Below are 18,827 nucleotides of genomic sequence, written 5' to 3' on the forward strand. Positions count from 1 at the left end.
TGGTCCCGGCAAACTTTATTGCTTTTCGCAACGCCGGGACTGCGAAGTCAAACTTCCCGCGCAAGGAAGAGGCGATCGCGCGAGCACTGCGCAATTTTTTTCCCCCCTCTGGCTTGCTTCGACTTTGTGGTTGGCCAAAAGCTATAAGTTGCTGGCCACAATGAGGCTAGAGTGTCTCGACCTCCTCGGAAAAAATACAAGTTTTGCCATCATGCTTATTTGTAACGAAAAAGCACTTACATGAATCTTAACAGTTGAATTTGGTAGTATTTCACTTTTTTTGGGGGGTTTGCCATGGGCTGGATTTATTGGCAACCCACTAAAAACAGGTACAGCCTCATAGCCTGAGCGTTGTCTGTTGGCCACATTGTGCTGTGTTTACATTCCGGTGCCGTCGATGCTTTGTTTGCTTTTTCTCTCGTTTCAGTTCTGGCGCGCATAGTTCAGAGTAATGCCTGGGAAATGTAAATTCCAAAGCACTTGGCTCAGCAACGACGATTACAAACTTTGGGTTGCGCCGGATACATCAGACCCCCACCACGCGAAATGCACATCCTGCAGAAAGACCTTCGACATCGCTTCTATGGGCGAATCTTCTCTCAGAAGCCACGCGAAAAGTGCAAAGCACTGTGGAATTGTGCAAATGGCAGCTGAAAACTCTATACAGAACTACCTGGCACCAAGCACAAGCGAACGGTCCACTGGGTTGGCTCCATCGCAGGCGACTCATCTAAACAGCACCTGCAAGTCACATGAGGTGGTTACCGATGCAGAAATTCTATGGACAATGAAAGTGATTACCTCCCACTACTCGTACAGATCATCTGCACAAACAGGCGACTTGTTCAAGCGGATGTTTCCCGACAGCGACGTGGCTAAATCGTTTTTCTACGGAGAAAAAAAAAAACGTGTATATGTTGCGTGCCATGGGCTCAGGCCTTTTTTTTTTTGTTGTTGTTGTTGTCCTTGCAACAAGAGGTACAGAAGTCTTGACTATTATGTTGTGCTTTTTTGACGAGTCAGCGAATGACTTTCTGCAAGAGAAGCAAATGGACGTGCATGTGCACTATTGGGACTCGTCACACAACGTCGCCACCAGATATTACACATCTGCTTTTATGGGGCATTCCACGGCAGAGGGCATTCAGGAAATACTTCTAAGGGCTTTGGAGCCTTTGCCACTCGGCAAGGTTCTTCAGATCTCTATGGATGGGCCGAACGTTAACCTGAAGTTCTTTAGGAATATGCAAGTCCACTTGCAGGAAAATCATCAGGTCCAATGTGTTGACTTGGGGACTTGTGGCCTTCATACCATCCACAATGCCTACAGGGCAGGGGTAGGCGCCAGCAAGTAGGGCATTGACGTTCTGCTGTCAAACCTGAGTGCACTCTTCAGAGACTCACCAGCACGAAGGGAAGATTTTTCAACTGTGACTAACCAGGAAACATTTCCACTACAGTTTGTGTTTCATCGATGGGTGGAAAGCACAATTGTCATTGAAAGAGCTTTGCTTCTTTCGAATGACATAAAGAAATATGTGGAGTCTGCGAGGAGTAAGCAGGTGAGCTTACCAAAGGGTGCATCGTTTGAAAATGTGTACAGCTTTTGTCGTGATTCTGTGACGCTGGCAAAACTGAACTTTGCTCTCAGTGTTGCTTCCATTCTCCAACCATTCTTGAAAGACTGCCAATCTGACAAGCCAATGTTCTTCTTTCTTGCTAGAGACCTTGAGAGTATTTTGCGGAAGCTCCTTGTGAAATTCATGAAGGCTTCAGTGTTGTCTTCATTGGCAGGTATTGGTGATTTGCTCAGGTAGACGTTGATAACCCTGATAACCGTACTTCGCTTGAAAAAGTGAATATCGGCCCCAAATGTTAACAAGCACTGAAAGATTCAAGCGCAAGTGCCCACAGACCCACGGCTCATGTGCTCGAAGCTGGATCGGTGCCTTGTGGGCGTCTTGACCGTTGCAGGAAGACTCAGTGACAGCCAACGGGAATGTGTAATGGCAGAATACACTGACCTACTGCAAGAGGTTAAGCACGAGCTTCACTTGTTTGAGAGGAGCCTTAGCAGGCTGGATGAGTTTTTTCATGACCTCCTGAGCTTCAATCCCTCCTACAAAGAGCTGTGGAAAGCTGTCAGGCTGTTGCTTGTTTTGAGCCATGGGCAAGCAACTGTCGAACGCGGGTTCAGCATCAACCGCCAGATCTCCGTAGAGAATCTGAATGGTTTGTCATACATTTCAAAGCGTATCATATGTGTGACACAGTGGACAGGGCAGGTGGAATTTTGAATGTTTCTATAACAAAAGAACTCAGAATAGCTGTGTCTGCAGCGAGGCAGCATTATGGTGCACACTTAGAATCCGAAAAGAAACGGTACCAGGAAAACTGGAAGCAGACAAAAAGGCGCATAATCATGGAAGAAGTTGAAGGGTTGCAGACAAAGAAAAAGAAGCTTGAGGCAGTTGTTGCCGGTTTAACGGCCTCTACAGATGGATATGCAGAAAAGGCTGAGAGAACTGGTGACATCACGCACGTGGTGAAATCAAAAGGCATGAGAAAGACCGCAAAAGCGAAGGCTGAAGAACTCAGCAGCATTAAGACGCAAGTATAAAAGAAACTGAAAGACCTGCCCTGAGCTTCAGAATTTCATCTAGTCGAATGAAACTGTACGTTCACTAAGTGAAATCACTTTCCTTTGTTCTGTCCAATAAAATGTAACATGTGGAACTACCGTATTAAATATTTAAATTTTTTGAAAGGTCCTTGAAAAGTCCTTGAATTTTTTTCTTGGAAACCTGTACGAACCCTGGTTCTGCATTGCTGCAAATACGCAACTGTGCAATCGATGTCATCATGTGGGATCGGCATATTGGCTTGCCGACTGCGATCCAACACACTGGCCAAAAGTTTGCATGGGTGTCAAGTATGTGTCAAGTTGCTATTGCTGAGTTTCGCCACCAGGAGACTCTTTGGACTTGGAGGGGAACACACCTGGATTTTTAGCGGCCCTCAGTTTTTTTTCTATTCATGAGGGTGCTTACGATTTCCCAAACGCCCGTGTACCGTGCATTGGGTGCACGATAAAGAACCCCAGGGGTTCAGAATTAATCTTAAGTCCCTCACAATCAAATCGTGGTTTTGGAATGTAAAACCCTCAAATTTAATGTAATTAATCTGTTAGCATTTCTATTTCACCCCTGTTAAGAAATTTGACTAATCGAAAGAATTTTCGTGTGTCATTATTTATGTGAAGTTTAAGATAGTTTTGTTTTCGTTGTACGTAAAGGAAAGGAGAGTAAGAAATATACTGGTAAATGGTCGCTCAGGTCATCTGAAAAAACTCCAAATTCCTGTGGTATGAAGTTTGAAACACACATGTCCAATAGTTTACTAGTACGAGCCGTAACTCAGGTTGATAAGTGGGCGTAATAGTGTTTCCGGCGGGGTTGGGTTCTCCGTTTCATTCTGTCTCCATTCCAGAGTGGAGATCCTTTGCAATTCCACTCCTTTTAACTCCTCGGAATGGTGAGAGTTGGACCATTCCCACTCTTGTAGTCAGTTGATCGGGGGCATTCCATTCTGCTAATTCCAGTAAAGGATCTTGCTCTATAATTGTTTACTACTTGCGCCTGCGTGCCTCATAACAAAAAAGTAGAGGTGGGCGAATATAGACTTTTTCGAACACGAATAGTATCAAATATCGAATGGTGAAACACATGCACATATGTTTACTACACGAATATTTATTTCAGTATAATTAGGTAACACACTTGTACTGGACAGTGAAAATTAAACAGCTTACTATCAGGGACAATAAAGATCAGTTTTAAACACGAAATACTATATTGTCATTAAAAGAACTGCATGAATTGACATCTGCTTAACATCTTTAGAGCCTGGTTATAAACAAGCTTTCCAAGAATGACAGTAATTGGTTGTTGAAAAAATATGAAGTTGTAGAAAAACAAAAGAAAAAGCTGCTTAAGTATTTGTGTGCCGTAGACACATTAAAATAAATTAAAGGGCCTGTTATAAGGAAACCATCACTTTTTTAGCATAAAAGATAAGATTCGGTCACTACTGCTATTGCGCTTTCTCACTCCAGCGATTTGACAGCGCTGCCAAATCGCTGGAGTGAGCGAATTGACCTTCGTGCTGCCTCTCACTTCAACGTGAACTAAGCGGCGAGAGCACAGCGCACACGAAGCTATCAGCACGCAGTGCACCTAATCCTCATTGCAGATGGCATTACAGATCGCTATAGGGCCTGCGCGGTCATGCCATACACAGCCGCCACCGTGAGATTTGAGCCACCATCGTCGGCTCACCCTCGCACACTTTCACTCGCACATACAGCATATGGCGTGCAGTGACGATGTTATCGCCCTTGGACTTCCCTCTTCACAGGGTGGAAGGGCTCTGACTTTTTTATTTCAGTTGCTGCAGCTTTCAGATCAATACAAATGTCAGTGAAAAACAATTCCTGTTCTTTGAGCTTTCGATAACAATTACGTACTTCCGGAAGAAGCCGACCATCGACTGCTCATGCTCGGCCGCGGCAAACCGCGTTGGAACTAAACTTCAGCTAGACTGCTTATCGGTTTCGTAGCCGTCGGGTCTCGCTAATTTCGACTGGTTTTGACCACTCAACTAGCTTCGAACTATTCGATACCTAAGGTCAGACCACATGAACGCTTGCCAGAGCTCACTCACTTCTGGCTGCTCCTGGTTAGATGCCTTGGCAGACTTCGCTTTGTATTGAGTGCTTCAAAATGCGCAAGTTTGATTGGGCTACCATCTGTCGGCCAAGCTGATGAAAGACAAAGCCAGTCCGCACCACGTAGCACGGCCACACTGGAGCATATGAGTGCGAGCGCTCTCTCAAGCCTTGTCATGCACAAAGCAAACGCTGCACATATGCACTACAGTTTTATGTAGCTGTGGTCTGCTACGTGGCATAGATACCGCGACTGCCGCGGTGTGCTGCGACGAGGCGCCAAATTCGGAAGTAGTGGCGTCTATGTGCACATCCAAAATCAAATTTGAACTGTGTGCCACGGTGACGTTCAGTAGGCAGAGCGTTGTGGGGACGCACCGCTTCGCCGTAGCCTTCGCAGTGCAAGACATTGAACAGGCAGAAGCACCATGAATGGGACCATATGTGGCCTTTGATTGCCAATAACTCGGGTTCTGCTCAGTGCATTGGATTACTTTTTGCGCAAAGTCTTTCTGAAATAGTTCATTTTCAATCAAATGCATTTCTCGACTTCAATAAAAAGTGGTTCAGGGCCCCATTAACATTATCTGTCAAGCGACCATGAAAGCTGTCCAAGAGGTCGGCCGACCATTTGGCAAACATGGTGCCTGTGCGACGATTTTCATTTGACACTGACGAGAGTTGACGCCGGATCTGGTGATGCTGATAGCCAACATGGATAACACGCATTTATGGAAGAGGGAAAAAGCTGAAGCCACATTCTTGTAGGCCATCTCTGGGCAGCGCCTAGAAGATCGCATGCGCGTTTCAAAAGCTGTACGCAATGTGGGTTGTGGAAAGGGTGGGTGCAGTCCTTACATGGATTCTTTTCCCCCCGAATATTTTCTTCCACAAAATAGGGTACAGGCCCTTCACGGGTGCGGCCATTACATGCATTTATACAGTATTTTATGTGTATTTGTGTATAATGCACTGAAACTAGCAATTTTATCGTGATTAGTTATTACTTGGTATGTTTATTATTGGAATGCAGTGTATGAATTTATTTCTTGTGGCAGTTCTGTCCTAAAGGAAAAAAAGAGATAAAACGAAAAAGTGATTCTGTTACACTGCTGTGAACTTGTGTGAACCATGCTATGTGATGTGCAATTGTGCACTGCAGGTACAGGTGATCCCATCAGGTGCTGTGCACCTTCAGCTTCTCTACCTTTCCTGAAATGCATCAAGAAATACTCTATAAATCAAATTAAGTCAAATTGATTCTTTCTAATCCAGTAGATTTCCACATCACTTGCTGATTTGTGAGCATTTCCGCCACCAGTTCCGCCACCAGAAATTGGCAAGTGCTGTTAAGGATTCTCTTGAGAAATGTTTGAGGGGTGGACTTTTTGCAACCAGGAGCTCTCCCCCCCCCCCCTTCCCGTCCATGTGATTATTTCACTATTTTGAAACTTCCTTGCAACAATTTGCATTGTGGATGCATTAGTGAAATAATCTCTGGCTAGTTAGCGTGTTTCATTAATGAATCGGCCTACCGTGATCACCAAGCATTGCTAGGACAATGAAATGCACAGCTTGCTGCTGTCAAAATGTGTGAAACGCGTGCCGGCAATTCAAATTTAGGGCAGCCTATAGGATTGCTTCCTGCGTACACTATAAAGCAATAACAGATAGCAGCGCTAGTTATGCCTCTTCTCAATCGATTGTCCTTCTCTTATTTTTGCACGGTGAACTATGGCACTGCCTGGCTTTCAGATCTCTCCTCTTTACAACGTTACAAACATCGCGACTTAGTGTCAACGAAAAGCCGCGCAGTCTCTAATATGATGGCACCTCTTGACGCTGAATTTTCTACCCGATTTTTGTCAACAGCGCACACGTAAAATGGGATTTTTGCAACTTTAATTTTCTAAAGTTTACCCTGAGGGTCAGAGAAAAAGAATTGAAATTTTGACCAAATCTACTATTTTAATTGTATAGTCTCCCCTTTTAAAGTGGTTGGCGGTAATTCAGAGTGCTGCGTGGCATTTTCCCCGCTGCCCACCGTGGGGAAAACCCTGGTTCTGATGTAATTCGATGTTTCCTTGTTTTGGGGGTCTACCTGCTTGTGCTTTTAGACAAAATATTTGGTACTGTTAAAAAAAAAAAAAAGTGGGCCCCTGAAAGAGTTTACACTGCACAAAAGTAAGTTACCATCACCTTATAATCTGCTGTCAAGTGTCATTATCATGTGTGTTGCTTAATGTAGGTAGTACAAAATTCATTTGATTTTAAGGACAGAAACAAGTAGTCACTTAATACCATGTTTTACAGATAGACTTGGCCAAGATGTCGTAGAATTTCCGTTTTTATATATGTGCTAGCTTTGTATTGTTGTAATCGTTCTTGCTCTTTATTTAACCGAAGGTAGTTAGCTTAAAGATGTGCAGTAATTCAAATAAACCTAATTTTTATTTGATGTGCGTAGGGGCTTGGATGACATCACACCTGAGGAGCGAGACATGCGGACGGTCTTCTGCATGCAGCTTTCTCAGCGCATTCGTGCTCGGGACTTGGAGGAGTTTTTTTCAGCTGTAGGCAAGGTGAGCCAGTGCTCATACGTTTTGGAATTTAATGGCGTCTTATCTGCTCGCCTGAAATATTATGTAATGGTAAATACAGCCTGTTGTGGACATGACCACAGCAACAAGTGACATTTCTCATGGGAACAGCTGTGTGTGTGAAACTGATAATTTTCTGCATTCCACCATCCTATTTTGGGCACTTCTTTACATTGGCAAACCAATTTTTCAGATTCCTTGAATGTGTGTGCATACTTGCCAACTCTCCCAAATTTTTCGTAAGCTTCATGAATTTTTTTCTTGTTCTACAATTTTGCAAATATTGTGTCGAGTTTTACAAAAAATGGATTCGGTTTGCAAAAAAGTTTTAAAGATGTTGAAAGGTGGGGCTGTGTGTGCTAGCTTTGTATTGTTGTAATCTTTCTTTCTCTTTATTTAATCAAAGGTAGTTAGCTTAAAAATGTGCAGTAATTCAAGTAAACCTAATTTTTATTTGCCCAAGATTGCAAAAACAAAGTACATGCAATAAATTTTTTTATGGTACTTTTGTACCTTTTTTCTCCCGTTTGTGGCAGCAGAAAACGGCATATACCGGAGCCGTGCTTGGTTCGAATAAATTTAATTGAACTAATAAAGTTGACAGGCATGGAGAAGCAAAGGGTAAGAGTTGTGCGTGCGGTGACAACGGGAGGGCCTCGTTGTCCTCCTCAGATGGAAGACACTGCCAAAACTAACCTTTCCCCGTGAAATCTATGTGTGGGTACAATAAAAGGGTTGAATGATCTTTGAGCTTATGCTCGACTAGATTGAAACTGTTTGGAGACGGCGACCAGGGGTGCTTCTTCCCATCACTGCCTTTTTTGGACAGTGTTCACGGCATCTTATGGAATCTGTCTGAAAGAAACTGAAAGAACTATGCACGGACATTGCGGTCATTCCAGCCAGCCTTACGTCAATGCTGCAGCCTCTGGACTTTTCCCTAAATAAGCCATTCAGGGACATCATTAAGAGGCTGTATGCAGACTGGATGGACGAGGGTGATCGTTTTCTGACGAGGCAAGATTAAGAGGTTGCCGAAGGAATCGTTATAGGCATGAATTCTACAGGTGCGGAGGATGGTTTCTGATGACGTTTTCATCAAAAGCGTCTAGAGAACTGACATCTCAAACTCTCTTGACACCACTGAAGACTACTTGTTATGGAATAACACTATTGAAGTTGAAGTGGCCACAGAAGCATCTAAAAGTGCAGATTCCTTGTGAACAGATTGGGATTTGGAATTAATATCTTCACAGGTGAGCGAATAAAAGACTGGGCTGGTTGCCATAAATGCTCATGTATCATTTATTGATAGCTCGTTTTTGGATGCAATCTTAGTGCACTGTAAATTAGGCTTAGTGGTGGTCGCAGAAAAAAAAGTTTGCTCAAAATTTTTACCCGGCATAATAAGCGTACCCTCAACTTTGCATCAATTTTTTGGGAAAAAACAAAGGCAAGTATGTTCATCAAGTAAATATAGCATTCATGCACTGATCGTTGGAAACCAAAAGCACTGAGCCATTGGGATTCCCATCCGAGCATGGTCCATGGGCATGCTTGGGTTACTGCTGGCCATTCACTTCCTGTACTGCTTAGAGCACTGCACAGGCTGGTTTTTTGGCCGTGCCAGTGCCGCCCGAGCCCGACCCAGTGCAGTCGAACCCACTTATAAGTTATAACGATCTCAGGTATAACAGTCTATCGGTTATAACCACATTTCACGGCATTTAAGATCTTCCAATTCTGTCCATTGAATATGCGTCAAGATAAAATGAAAATTGAAAAAGTGTCATGCTGTTACAACGAACATTTCAAACCCGGTCGCTGTAAAGGAGGGTGCACGCGAAGTTCTGAAGAACGTAAGCGCAACCGAACTGAGCACTTTTCAGTGCACCCCCCCATGAGCGAGTGCCATGTGTGGATTTCAGAAGCCGCTAGGAAAATCGCTCGCTTTCAACCATGCTAGGGTAACCATCTCCAAAGCATGTCTCCAGTGTGCTTCAGAGCGAAGCAGTACAGCTTATAACGATTGTAGCCTCCAATTAAATCACTGCACGGGCCTGATGTTTTGGCCTGGCCTGGGCCTGTGATGCCAAGCCCGGGTCCGGCTCGTGTCTGCCCCGGTCACTGGCGTACATGCCCGAACCCATCCCGGCCCTGGGCGTTCATTACTAAGCTTAGCCAGGGCCTGTGTGTGCATGAGTAGAGCCGGCTCGGACACGCTATAGGAAATTTGGTGTTAAGGATGATTATTATTAGTGCTTTGCCCTTTGTAGCGGGCGACGAGACGGAAAGTCCGGTTTGTACATGCATTGAAATGTTGCTTTACTTGGGGTGGAAGCTTAGTGGTTAAGCTGTTGTGCTGCTAAGCTCCAGGATGCGGGTTCAATTCTGAGCCACGGCGGCCACATTTGGATGCGGGTGAAATTAAAAATGCTTGTGTTAAGGTGCACGTTAACTCTTTCCTTACCACGGGGAAATTGGCTGTTTTTTGTATGTTTGAGTTAAAAATTTTTTGTGCAACAGCTAATAAGTTTACACTGTCAAATTGAATGTAAATGAACGTGCATTCAAATAATATTTATAAAAAAATATGAAAATTGTCATTTGCATAAAAAAAATTCAAACAAGAAAAACCCAGAAAATTTTCAAAAAATTTTTGACTAAGTAACATCTCTGGCAAAAATGATTTTAGAGAAATTCCAAAATATACAAATTGTTGAAATATCCCTTGGCAACATTTATTTAAAGAATTATACCCATAGATCAAGTACTCTTTGAGTTAAGAAAAATTACATGACACATAGTGAAACATTCTAGTTCTTGGTTAGTACTACGTATGATTGTTTTTAAAGAAAAAGATTCATTTACAGCATAATATTACAGTGTAGACCGCTTATAACATAAGTCGCTGGAGTCGTGAATATCCGCACTATAAGCAGTACCACACTATAACCAAAGCAACAATTTTCAAGGCCCGCACATATGCAAAACATGTGCACCGAGCCGCCACGCGTATGCGACAGTCGAGGAATGCGGCTAGAACATTTCCATTCAATTTACAGTGGAATCTCGTTAATTGGAACCAAATCACGCGGCGGCACCTCCGACCGGCATTGCTCCGGCACCGCCATAGAGTAAAAGCTTAGGAGAGATCCCTCAATGTCACGCACGAACGAAACAAAAAGAAAAGGGGGGGAAAAAAAATGCGGCGGAAATTTCACCCTCTCTCAAATGGCAAGGTCGCCGATTCTGTGTTAGCGCCTGAACATGCGTGTACGTGCCAACATCTCAGCCACGCTACCCTAGCCGCGCGTAGAAAATGGCAGTGAACCCTTCTTACTCCTTTATGCTTCCTCTACTTAGTCACGTGTTGACCTTGCACACTGCGGCTACGGCGCAGACGGAAACAGCGGCGCTGTTCCAGGCCGGCCAACAAAACTACCCACGCTGGCAAACGCCCGCTTCCCGATAACGGCAGAAAACGAAACTTCGGGGAGCTGGCGCCGGGCCGGCTGGAACGGCGGCGCCTGCCCTCCGTGCAGGCGCGCATGGTGACAGTCGAAAATGAGGGAGCTACGAGGGAGGGCGAGGGGAGCCACCGAAGCGGCGGAGTTGCCGAGGCGAAATCCACTTCCCTGCCGCCCTCCTCCCTCACATTGCACGGTCTCTGCGTGCGCCCTTCACCGTGTCATGCCGGCGCCGCCCGCTCTCTGAAGTTTCGTTCACTGCCGTTATCGTGAAGCGAGCGTTGGCCGGCGTTGGCAGTTTTGTGGCCCTCGCTCGCTATGCGCGCCGTGATATTTCACGACTCACACTCAAGATTCTGGTTTCAGCCTCACTGGCTGTTCGTTTGCACCACGTGCCCTTCTCCTCCACTTCGTCTTTCTCTCTTCCTCGAGCACTCCTTGGGGTGCCCGTTTGAGGGGAGCGTTTGCCGTCTCCGCTGACTTCCGTACTCCCAGGCAGCCGCACTGTAACCGGTATTTCGTTTCCCGCAACTGCATTATAAGCGATACGTGTATACATGGAGTGCTATGGGAAAATTAACAGGAGTCTGAAAAGACCGCACTATATCCGGTCCTGCACTATAAGCGGTTACATCATAAGTGGTCTATACTGTATATACAAAAACACGAGTTTCAAACCCACATTTAAAAAAGAACATTTCGGAAAAGAAACAGTAATTACAAAATGCATAATAAAAATTATCAAACACAAATAATATAATGAAATCACGGGAAACTTTCCTAATGATACTTATATCTTCAGAGAAAAAAATTCTGTACATTGGTTTTTCAAGGATATGTGTCTGGTCATATTTGTTGGTGTTTATACATATAGCATGAACGACCTCCGCTGTAAAGGTCAGACGAAAAAAATCGAGAGCTCTCGCCAACAGCTTCAGACCCCTACGGAATGTCATCCCGAGGTCAATGCCCGGATCTCTCTGGGGCCGAAATAACACATCGTAAATAAAGAAAATAATTTCGCATGTCTCTACGTAGGGTGTGTTGAAGTAGGTGAACGAAAGCCTTTCTGACACAGCGCCAGAAACAGTGTCAGCAGGAACTGCATGCTACATTTCTCGCGAAGCGGCAAACGATGCCCAGTTGCAGTACGGCCAACGCGAAACGGGTGAAACTTTTCCGCGGCCGGACACCGGCCGTGGACTTTAATGCGCACTTTGCACCGAGCCTCAGCTTCTTCTCATCCTTTGATAGAGATGGCAGTAGTTACCTGCTCGGTCTAGTTGGTCTAAGGTAGCCAAAGGTAAAGGCGCAAATATAATGTGGCGTTTACAGTGTGCCAGGTAGCGGCTGGCGAAGTCAGATATGTCATGCTGGCAATGCTAAGGTTGCTAAATTGTGCCCTCTGTTTAGTTAAGCGTGTAAAACGTGGCCTGCAGCTTCACGTGGCAATCAGTTGCCGCAGTGCTTTATTTGTCGAAGGCGGTTGAATTACGGTTGAATAAGCTGCAGTTGCCAGGAAGCGGCAACTGTGTGACCGGTCTTTATAAAGCGCCGCGTGTCGTGGCTCTGCCAGTCGGTGCGGTGATCGGTGCGATGCCTCAATATATTGCGAAATGAAAAGACGTATAGAGCTGTGCTCAAATTTCGCATTAGGCAGTATCATAATTGTCGGTGAAATTTTTTTTTTTTTTTATGTTGTGGACAGAAAAACATTGATCTTTGTGAATGTTTTGTGGCCTACACACTCGCATTTCAATCGTGATATCTTCCAGAGGCTACTATTTGTCTAAATTATCTGAAACTGGGCTTTTTACGCTGTTGAAAATTTCATTGCAGTGGGCCTTAACAAAGCATGGTGCAGATCACGGTTATTGTGAAGACACCAGCCGCACTGAGATTGTTTGCTGTGTCAGGTTTTAAGCGGATTTGTTAGTGAGAAATGAATAAGTAATAAAGAAAAAAATTATATCCTCTCTTCACTATGCTCGTGCATTCCGGTGTGATATAAACGGCGGTACTACATTCGCAAAACATAAGCGAAGGCATAGGTATGCTTTTACACACCGCTAGCCATTTGAACTCACACTTATCTCAAAGAGCCATTTCAACGTATAATGCTAGAATTCAAGCGAGAAAAATTGGCGGGAATGTAAGTTAAAATATGCAGGTCTATTGGTTTTCAGAACTCCATAATGCACTACTTCTAGATTCTCATCTAGCTCCATTATTTATAAACAGGTGATATGCAAAGGTAACGCTTATGTGTGACCATATTGTCATATGAAACAAGGAATTTTTCTTGCTTTTTTCGGATTCATTTTAATGTTGTCAATATTTCGGTCGGCGATTCAATTTTTCGTGTTTTCTAATAGTATGAGTAAATTTCGGCTCTTCCTACTTTTAACATGTGGGGTGTTTCGAAGTGTAGATATAGAGTGTTGACAATGTAGTTTTTTTTTTCATTAAGATTAAAGATGGCATCATACTTCTATGTCTGCACTAATTCCCGGCAAACCCTTGTATTGTCAGAAAAAACAAATACAAGGTTATGAATGTGAAGGCCATGTCATTTAAGCTGTCAAAATTTTGTTCAAAAGAAAAATGCATTGAGAGATCAAAATTTTCTGTATTCTGTTTTGTTTTCTACACCCCCTTCACCAACTCTGCAACATATTTTGCAGCATCCACTAATTTGAAGTATAGTAGACTTTTGTTAATTTGAAATGAAACATCGCTACTCAAGCACTTAACAGGGGAGGACTTCCAGGGCTGTGCCCAGGAATGGAAGAAGAGGTGGAACTATACTCGCGGACAACTTTCTGTGGCAATGAAGGGAAAGCTACGGAGGCAAAGCGTACACAAGCGAGAGCGCTTCTGAAAAGAGTCCTTCGTTTTAATCCACTTTGGTTTAGGCTGGGGAAGAGAAAACATAAACAGCTTATTAGCAACAGTTAAATAAGACAGAACACACTACTGAGCGTAAAGGTTTACTTATTTTGCAGCTTTTCCCTTCCGCGTCTGCGCAAACGCGAAACCGTTGCACGTGATAACTGCGTCGATTCAGCGTCCGTTCCGAGCAACCAAAAACACTGTCAAACGCTGCTGGACTACTTGGCGTGCTAATACATGTGCAGCATCCACGCGCTTGTAGCTTTGCCTTCATTGCCACAGAAAGTTGTCCGCGAGTATAGTGTATTGTGTTCAATAGGTGAACCACATTGATGTACCTGAAAGTTTGTGAAATGAATTTTTCTTAAAACGTACTGCACAAGCTTTTAGGACAGACCATGTCGAAAAATTATGCCAGTGTGCTAAACTAGTGGCACGCACTTGTCTAAAGTGGCAATATATAGCAGGTCTGTGGACAGTACGCTCGTGTGTGCATCAAAAGGGCGAAATCGAGAAGGTTTGGGTGTCACTGCAAGCTTGTGTCTGAATATATGGAGTGCCATCAGTGGGCATATTGACGTAAGAACAGTTTATAGGAGAATAAACAAGGCAGTGCAGAAAAACGCGCATTAGGAAGGGACACGTAAACAGGACACGCATGTTTTCTTGCACCGCACTGTCTATACTTAAAGAATGAACCAACAAGCCCAAACCGAAGTTTTATTGCAACAAGTTTCCATGAGTGGCCATTTAAAGGCAGTTGTAGTCAATTTCATTGTGGTCAATAAAAATACTTGTGCATCAAGCAAGTGTTAGCTTGTTTTTCGCTTGTGGTGGGCAGCACTTCATGTGAGCAAAGATGGCATTATGTACCGTCATACTGCTATTTTTCATAAGTTGAAACTCTAGAACTCTAGAGAACGGTGCCTAAGTGACCTGTACAATGTGGTCTTCTACAACATGCATTCTAAATTGAAATTCGCTGTGCCCCAAGAACACCTGCGCATTTAAACTGCACAAGTTTTCCCATAAGTAGCCAGCCTATTGGCTGAAGCACTCTTCCAAGATGCAGTCATTTTACTCTTACATATTTGCTGGCTGCTTTTTGCGTCAAAATTTTTTCTCTCGAACACTTTCTCAAATGTTCTAAGAAATTACATTCATTTCTCTTTTTTATGTTAAATGCAGGTCCGAGATGTACGGCTGATCATGGACAACAAGACACGGAGGTCAAAGGGCATTGCATATGTTGAATTTCAGGATGTGGAATCTGTACCATTGGTGAGTTGCCGTTCGTGTACATTTTTTTGTGTCCTCATATTAAGAAACAGCATGTAGTACACCGAGGACAGAACTGGTGACCGGAAAAGGTGCAAACATGCATGCTGTCCTTTTAGCAACAAGCAGGCAGCTAGTAAGATGAGAGAGTGCAACAGGCTTCAGCCATGTAGGTGCTGCGCGTTGATTCATTCATTCAACTTTTACAGTAGTCTCCTATAAACCAAACCCAGTTAAACCAAAGGTTCACTTTCAGAGATGCAAAATGATAAAGAGCGCTGTTGGTTCATAAACAAAATGGTACAAAATAATAGGAATGGGCGAATAGTGTATTTGAGGTTCGAAGGGAATAGTGATTTAGTCGAATAATTTTGAATCCAATAGTTAAAATAGTATATATCACATATTACAGTAAAACCTAGCTAATTCGAATTTCACGGGACCGAAAAAAAAAATGTCCGAATTAACCGAATGCCGAATTATCAAGTATCAATACACAAACGCTTACTACGTCAGCACGATTTTATTAGTGTAATGGATGAGCAAATCCTTTTGCTATTTTGCACAAAAGCAGTGCGGAAGCTGCAATTCTCGTCATCTCATAACTGATTGGCTCTCGCAGCGGCGATCGAGGCCTCGCGACTTCCTTCGCAGCACGGCTGCGCCGTGTGCCATCATTTGCGACACTCTTTGCACTGCCGCACGCACGTCGCAATTATTTTTTCGCCAGTAAGCTGACCGCCAACAGATTGCACCGAGTCAAACCGAAACAACTGTTTGTCGCAACCGTGGCCGCTATCGACGCAATTATGAACGACGACTTTGCGGTGCTTAAGGCACGTGGCCGACGCACGTACCGAGTCAGAACGAAACTACCGTTCGCTGTAACAACTGCAGACGAAATTGCGGTCGCTATCTATGCGATCATGGATGGCCACTACGCAGCTTTTTAGGCACTCGGCCGACGTGCGTATTGAGTCAAAACGAAACTACTTTTTGCCGCAACCGCTGCGGAAAAAACCGCGGCAGCTATCGACACGACCATGGATAGCGACCATGAAATCCTGAGGCCAACGCGTTGTTATGCGTGGCGGTAAACGCAATAAAGGCACAAATAGGCACGAAGCGTTCCATCGTTGCTGTCATTCACGTACGATTTCTGCTGATGACTATGGCGATGCGGACTCCGCCGATTCGTTTCGGTTGTACGCTAGCGCTGTTTCTGCTCTTTTGCATCGCACATTTCCGGCTCTTTAATGCAAAAAGTATAGCCTTCGAGATTTATGGTTGATGTATGGCAGCCATGACGTCAAGCATAGCCTCCGAGATTTGTACCGGCTGTCCGTGGCTTCTGCCTATTCAGGAGCGCCGAATAATTTGAAAATATCGAATACCTGAATTCGAATCAAAGCAAATAACGAATATAGAATTATTCGATCGAAGATTTGATAATACCGAATGTTCGCCCATCCCTACAAAATAATAGTCAGCATGAAACCCCTTTAGTTTGGCCTGTTGTTTATCCTCAGCTTTGACTGCAACTGCTGTCTACACGTGGTGCGATTTTGTGTGCGATCCGCCGCACGACTTGTCGGAGTCTGACTTGCTGCATACGACAATTCGGTACACATGGTACGTATGAGAGTGCGGCGCGTAGCTCCGCCCAAAACATGCACTCCTGCATGGACGCTTGGAGTACTGCTGAACTTCGCAAAGTGAAAACAAACGTCTTTGTACAGTTCTCTAGTTTCACAAAAACGATCACAATAAAAATACGTCTGTGTGAGCAGAGTAGACGTGTTTCTGCAAGGCCGCGTCCGCAGTGTGGGTTTCGTCAACAGCCGCGATGGCTAGGAGCCGCCAGGCCTACCTCGCTGGGCCGTCGAATCAGAGGCCGGTAGTGCTTTCGACACGACAGCATGCAGCTCGTAATAAACCTCCTACGTTGGTCAGCACAACGTGTACATATTTATGTCGCGCTTAAATCATTACATTTGATTTTATCGGCGTGGACGGAAGCAAACGAGCAAGCCAGGTGAACTTGCGATCGCTGGGAGGCCTAGCTCGCTGGCCGTCGGATCCAGGTCGACAGCCCTTGCGATCCATCCGCAGTTCAAAATACAGCATCCATATTCGTCAGCACAATCAACGTCTGAACATTTATGTTGCTCATAAGCGACAATACAATTAGTTTTCCCGACGCCGTTGGTAGCGATGAGAAAACACGCCAGGCAGGCGAGCCAATTCGCAAAGACTGCTGCGGCGCCTGCGCTGACCGCTTCTGACTCAATACGGCGTCGACAACAGTTCTGCGCATTGCTGGTGCAGCTGCATGTCAAAGTTTAAACAGCTGATAAAACTACCATCCTTTCATGCCAACAATTTACTATTTCGCGCAAAATTTTATAGCATGCAAACTTTCGAGTTCACTTTATTTTATTAGATATTTCGTGTCAGAAGTAAAATGTACTTGAAGCAAATTGTACCCGGCGAAGAGGCCAGCGTCTCGACCGGGGAAATCGGAGTGCTTGCAAGCCAGCTCCGCCCCGCCGGCTCTACCACATGACCATGACATACACGCTGGCGGCACTGTCATTGGCTGTGGCCGTCCGAATGATGCGGCGGAGGCGGCTGTTGTGTGACCATATCCAGCAAAGTCGGTCGCATGCGGCGGAATCTGTTGAGAACCTCTTGAGTACGGCTGGCATCGTACGACGGATCGCACACAAAATCGCACCATGTGTCTCGTGCTGGGGGGACACGGGAGACCGAAAAATCGCGGAAAAATAACATTTTTTCAAAACATAATTTTTGGATTCTACAGTGTCTAATGCATTATCTTGCAAAATTTCACGCATCTTGTACCAATATTTTGGTCGTAATGACGATTTGTGTCACGTCGGCGAAGCTGCATTTTTACTGATGAACGTGCAAAAAAAAGGCTTTTTTCCGTGATGCGCAGTTGCTTTTCTAAGTTTCCGATCGCAGCCATCTTGGTCTTGTTTGAAAAAGCCACTCTTCTCGTTTAGCTTTCGCGCCACCGCTACTTTGTGCGCTGAATGGCTACGAAGAAAAAGCCCGCGAAAGTGTTGTCCCGATGTGCAATTCCATTAGTCAACTGAGGCACGTGACCGTAAGCATGTCACGCCATTGGCAAATTTTCGCCGCCGTCTGCTTGGGCCGCTCAGGCGTGCGAAACTCGGCACGAAACGATGACAAATTCGGTTTGCTACAAGCCATAATATAGGCGAACAGAAGAAGAAACGAGGGATGTTAAACTTTCGAAAGTGCGTAGTGGCTGTGGAAATTGGAAAAGCTGTGGAAGAAACATTCTCTTCACTCGTCATGGTCGTCTGAAATGGAGACTGAGCTTTCCTTTGGCGGTCTTCTCGGGGTGATCACTTTCGCGAAATTTCGCGTGACTCAGCACTGAAAGCGTCTTGACAAGTGTTTCTGGCGCTGTCCTAAGCTCACAATCAGCGTCAAGAGAGGTGTCGGCAGTAGACTTGGAGGATGCCGGGATGAGCCGGGTCTCGCGAAAGCGAAACTGTCTCCAAAAGTGATCGCCCGAGAATTTTAATCTTCCATGCCATCAAGCTTGTTTGAGATTTAAATACTTCTTAAAAAAGCGCACAATTATTTCATTCGGGGTGAGTACCAGGCCACTTCATCTTGCACAAAGCCTTCCCGACTGTCCTCGCATTTAAAGTGGGCCTGCCGCTGGTCCCGCCATCCGCAAATCGTTGACTCCTTGATGTCGAGACACCGAGCCAGGGCGGACTTTCCCAGCCCTTCGGCCATCAAAATTGCTCGTCTCTCGAAGCGACCTCCATACCGAATGCGCTGCGTCGCCATAACGTC

General features: G+C 44.8%; 1 protein-coding gene across 3 annotated transcripts in view; it reads left to right on the forward strand.

Annotated features, from left to right (window-relative positions):
* LOC119432574 (RNA-binding protein 39-like) overlaps positions 1–18,827 on the forward strand; it is a 104,064-nt gene that overhangs the window by 47,651 nt on the left and 37,586 nt on the right. For all 3 annotated transcript variants that reach the window (XM_037699745.2, XM_037699738.2, XM_049671055.1), the window contains 2 exons: positions 7,194–7,308; positions 14,877–14,969. In XM_037699745.2, the coding sequence (XP_037555673.1) occupies positions 7,194–7,308; positions 14,877–14,969 (208 nt within the window). The remainder of the gene's footprint in view (positions 1–7,193; positions 7,309–14,876; positions 14,970–18,827) is intronic.

Source organism: Dermacentor silvarum, chromosome 1 (assembly GCF_013339745.2).
Source record: "Dermacentor silvarum isolate Dsil-2018 chromosome 1, BIME_Dsil_1.4, whole genome shotgun sequence".
NCBI lineage: Eukaryota > Metazoa > Arthropoda > Arachnida > Ixodida > Ixodidae > Dermacentor > Dermacentor silvarum.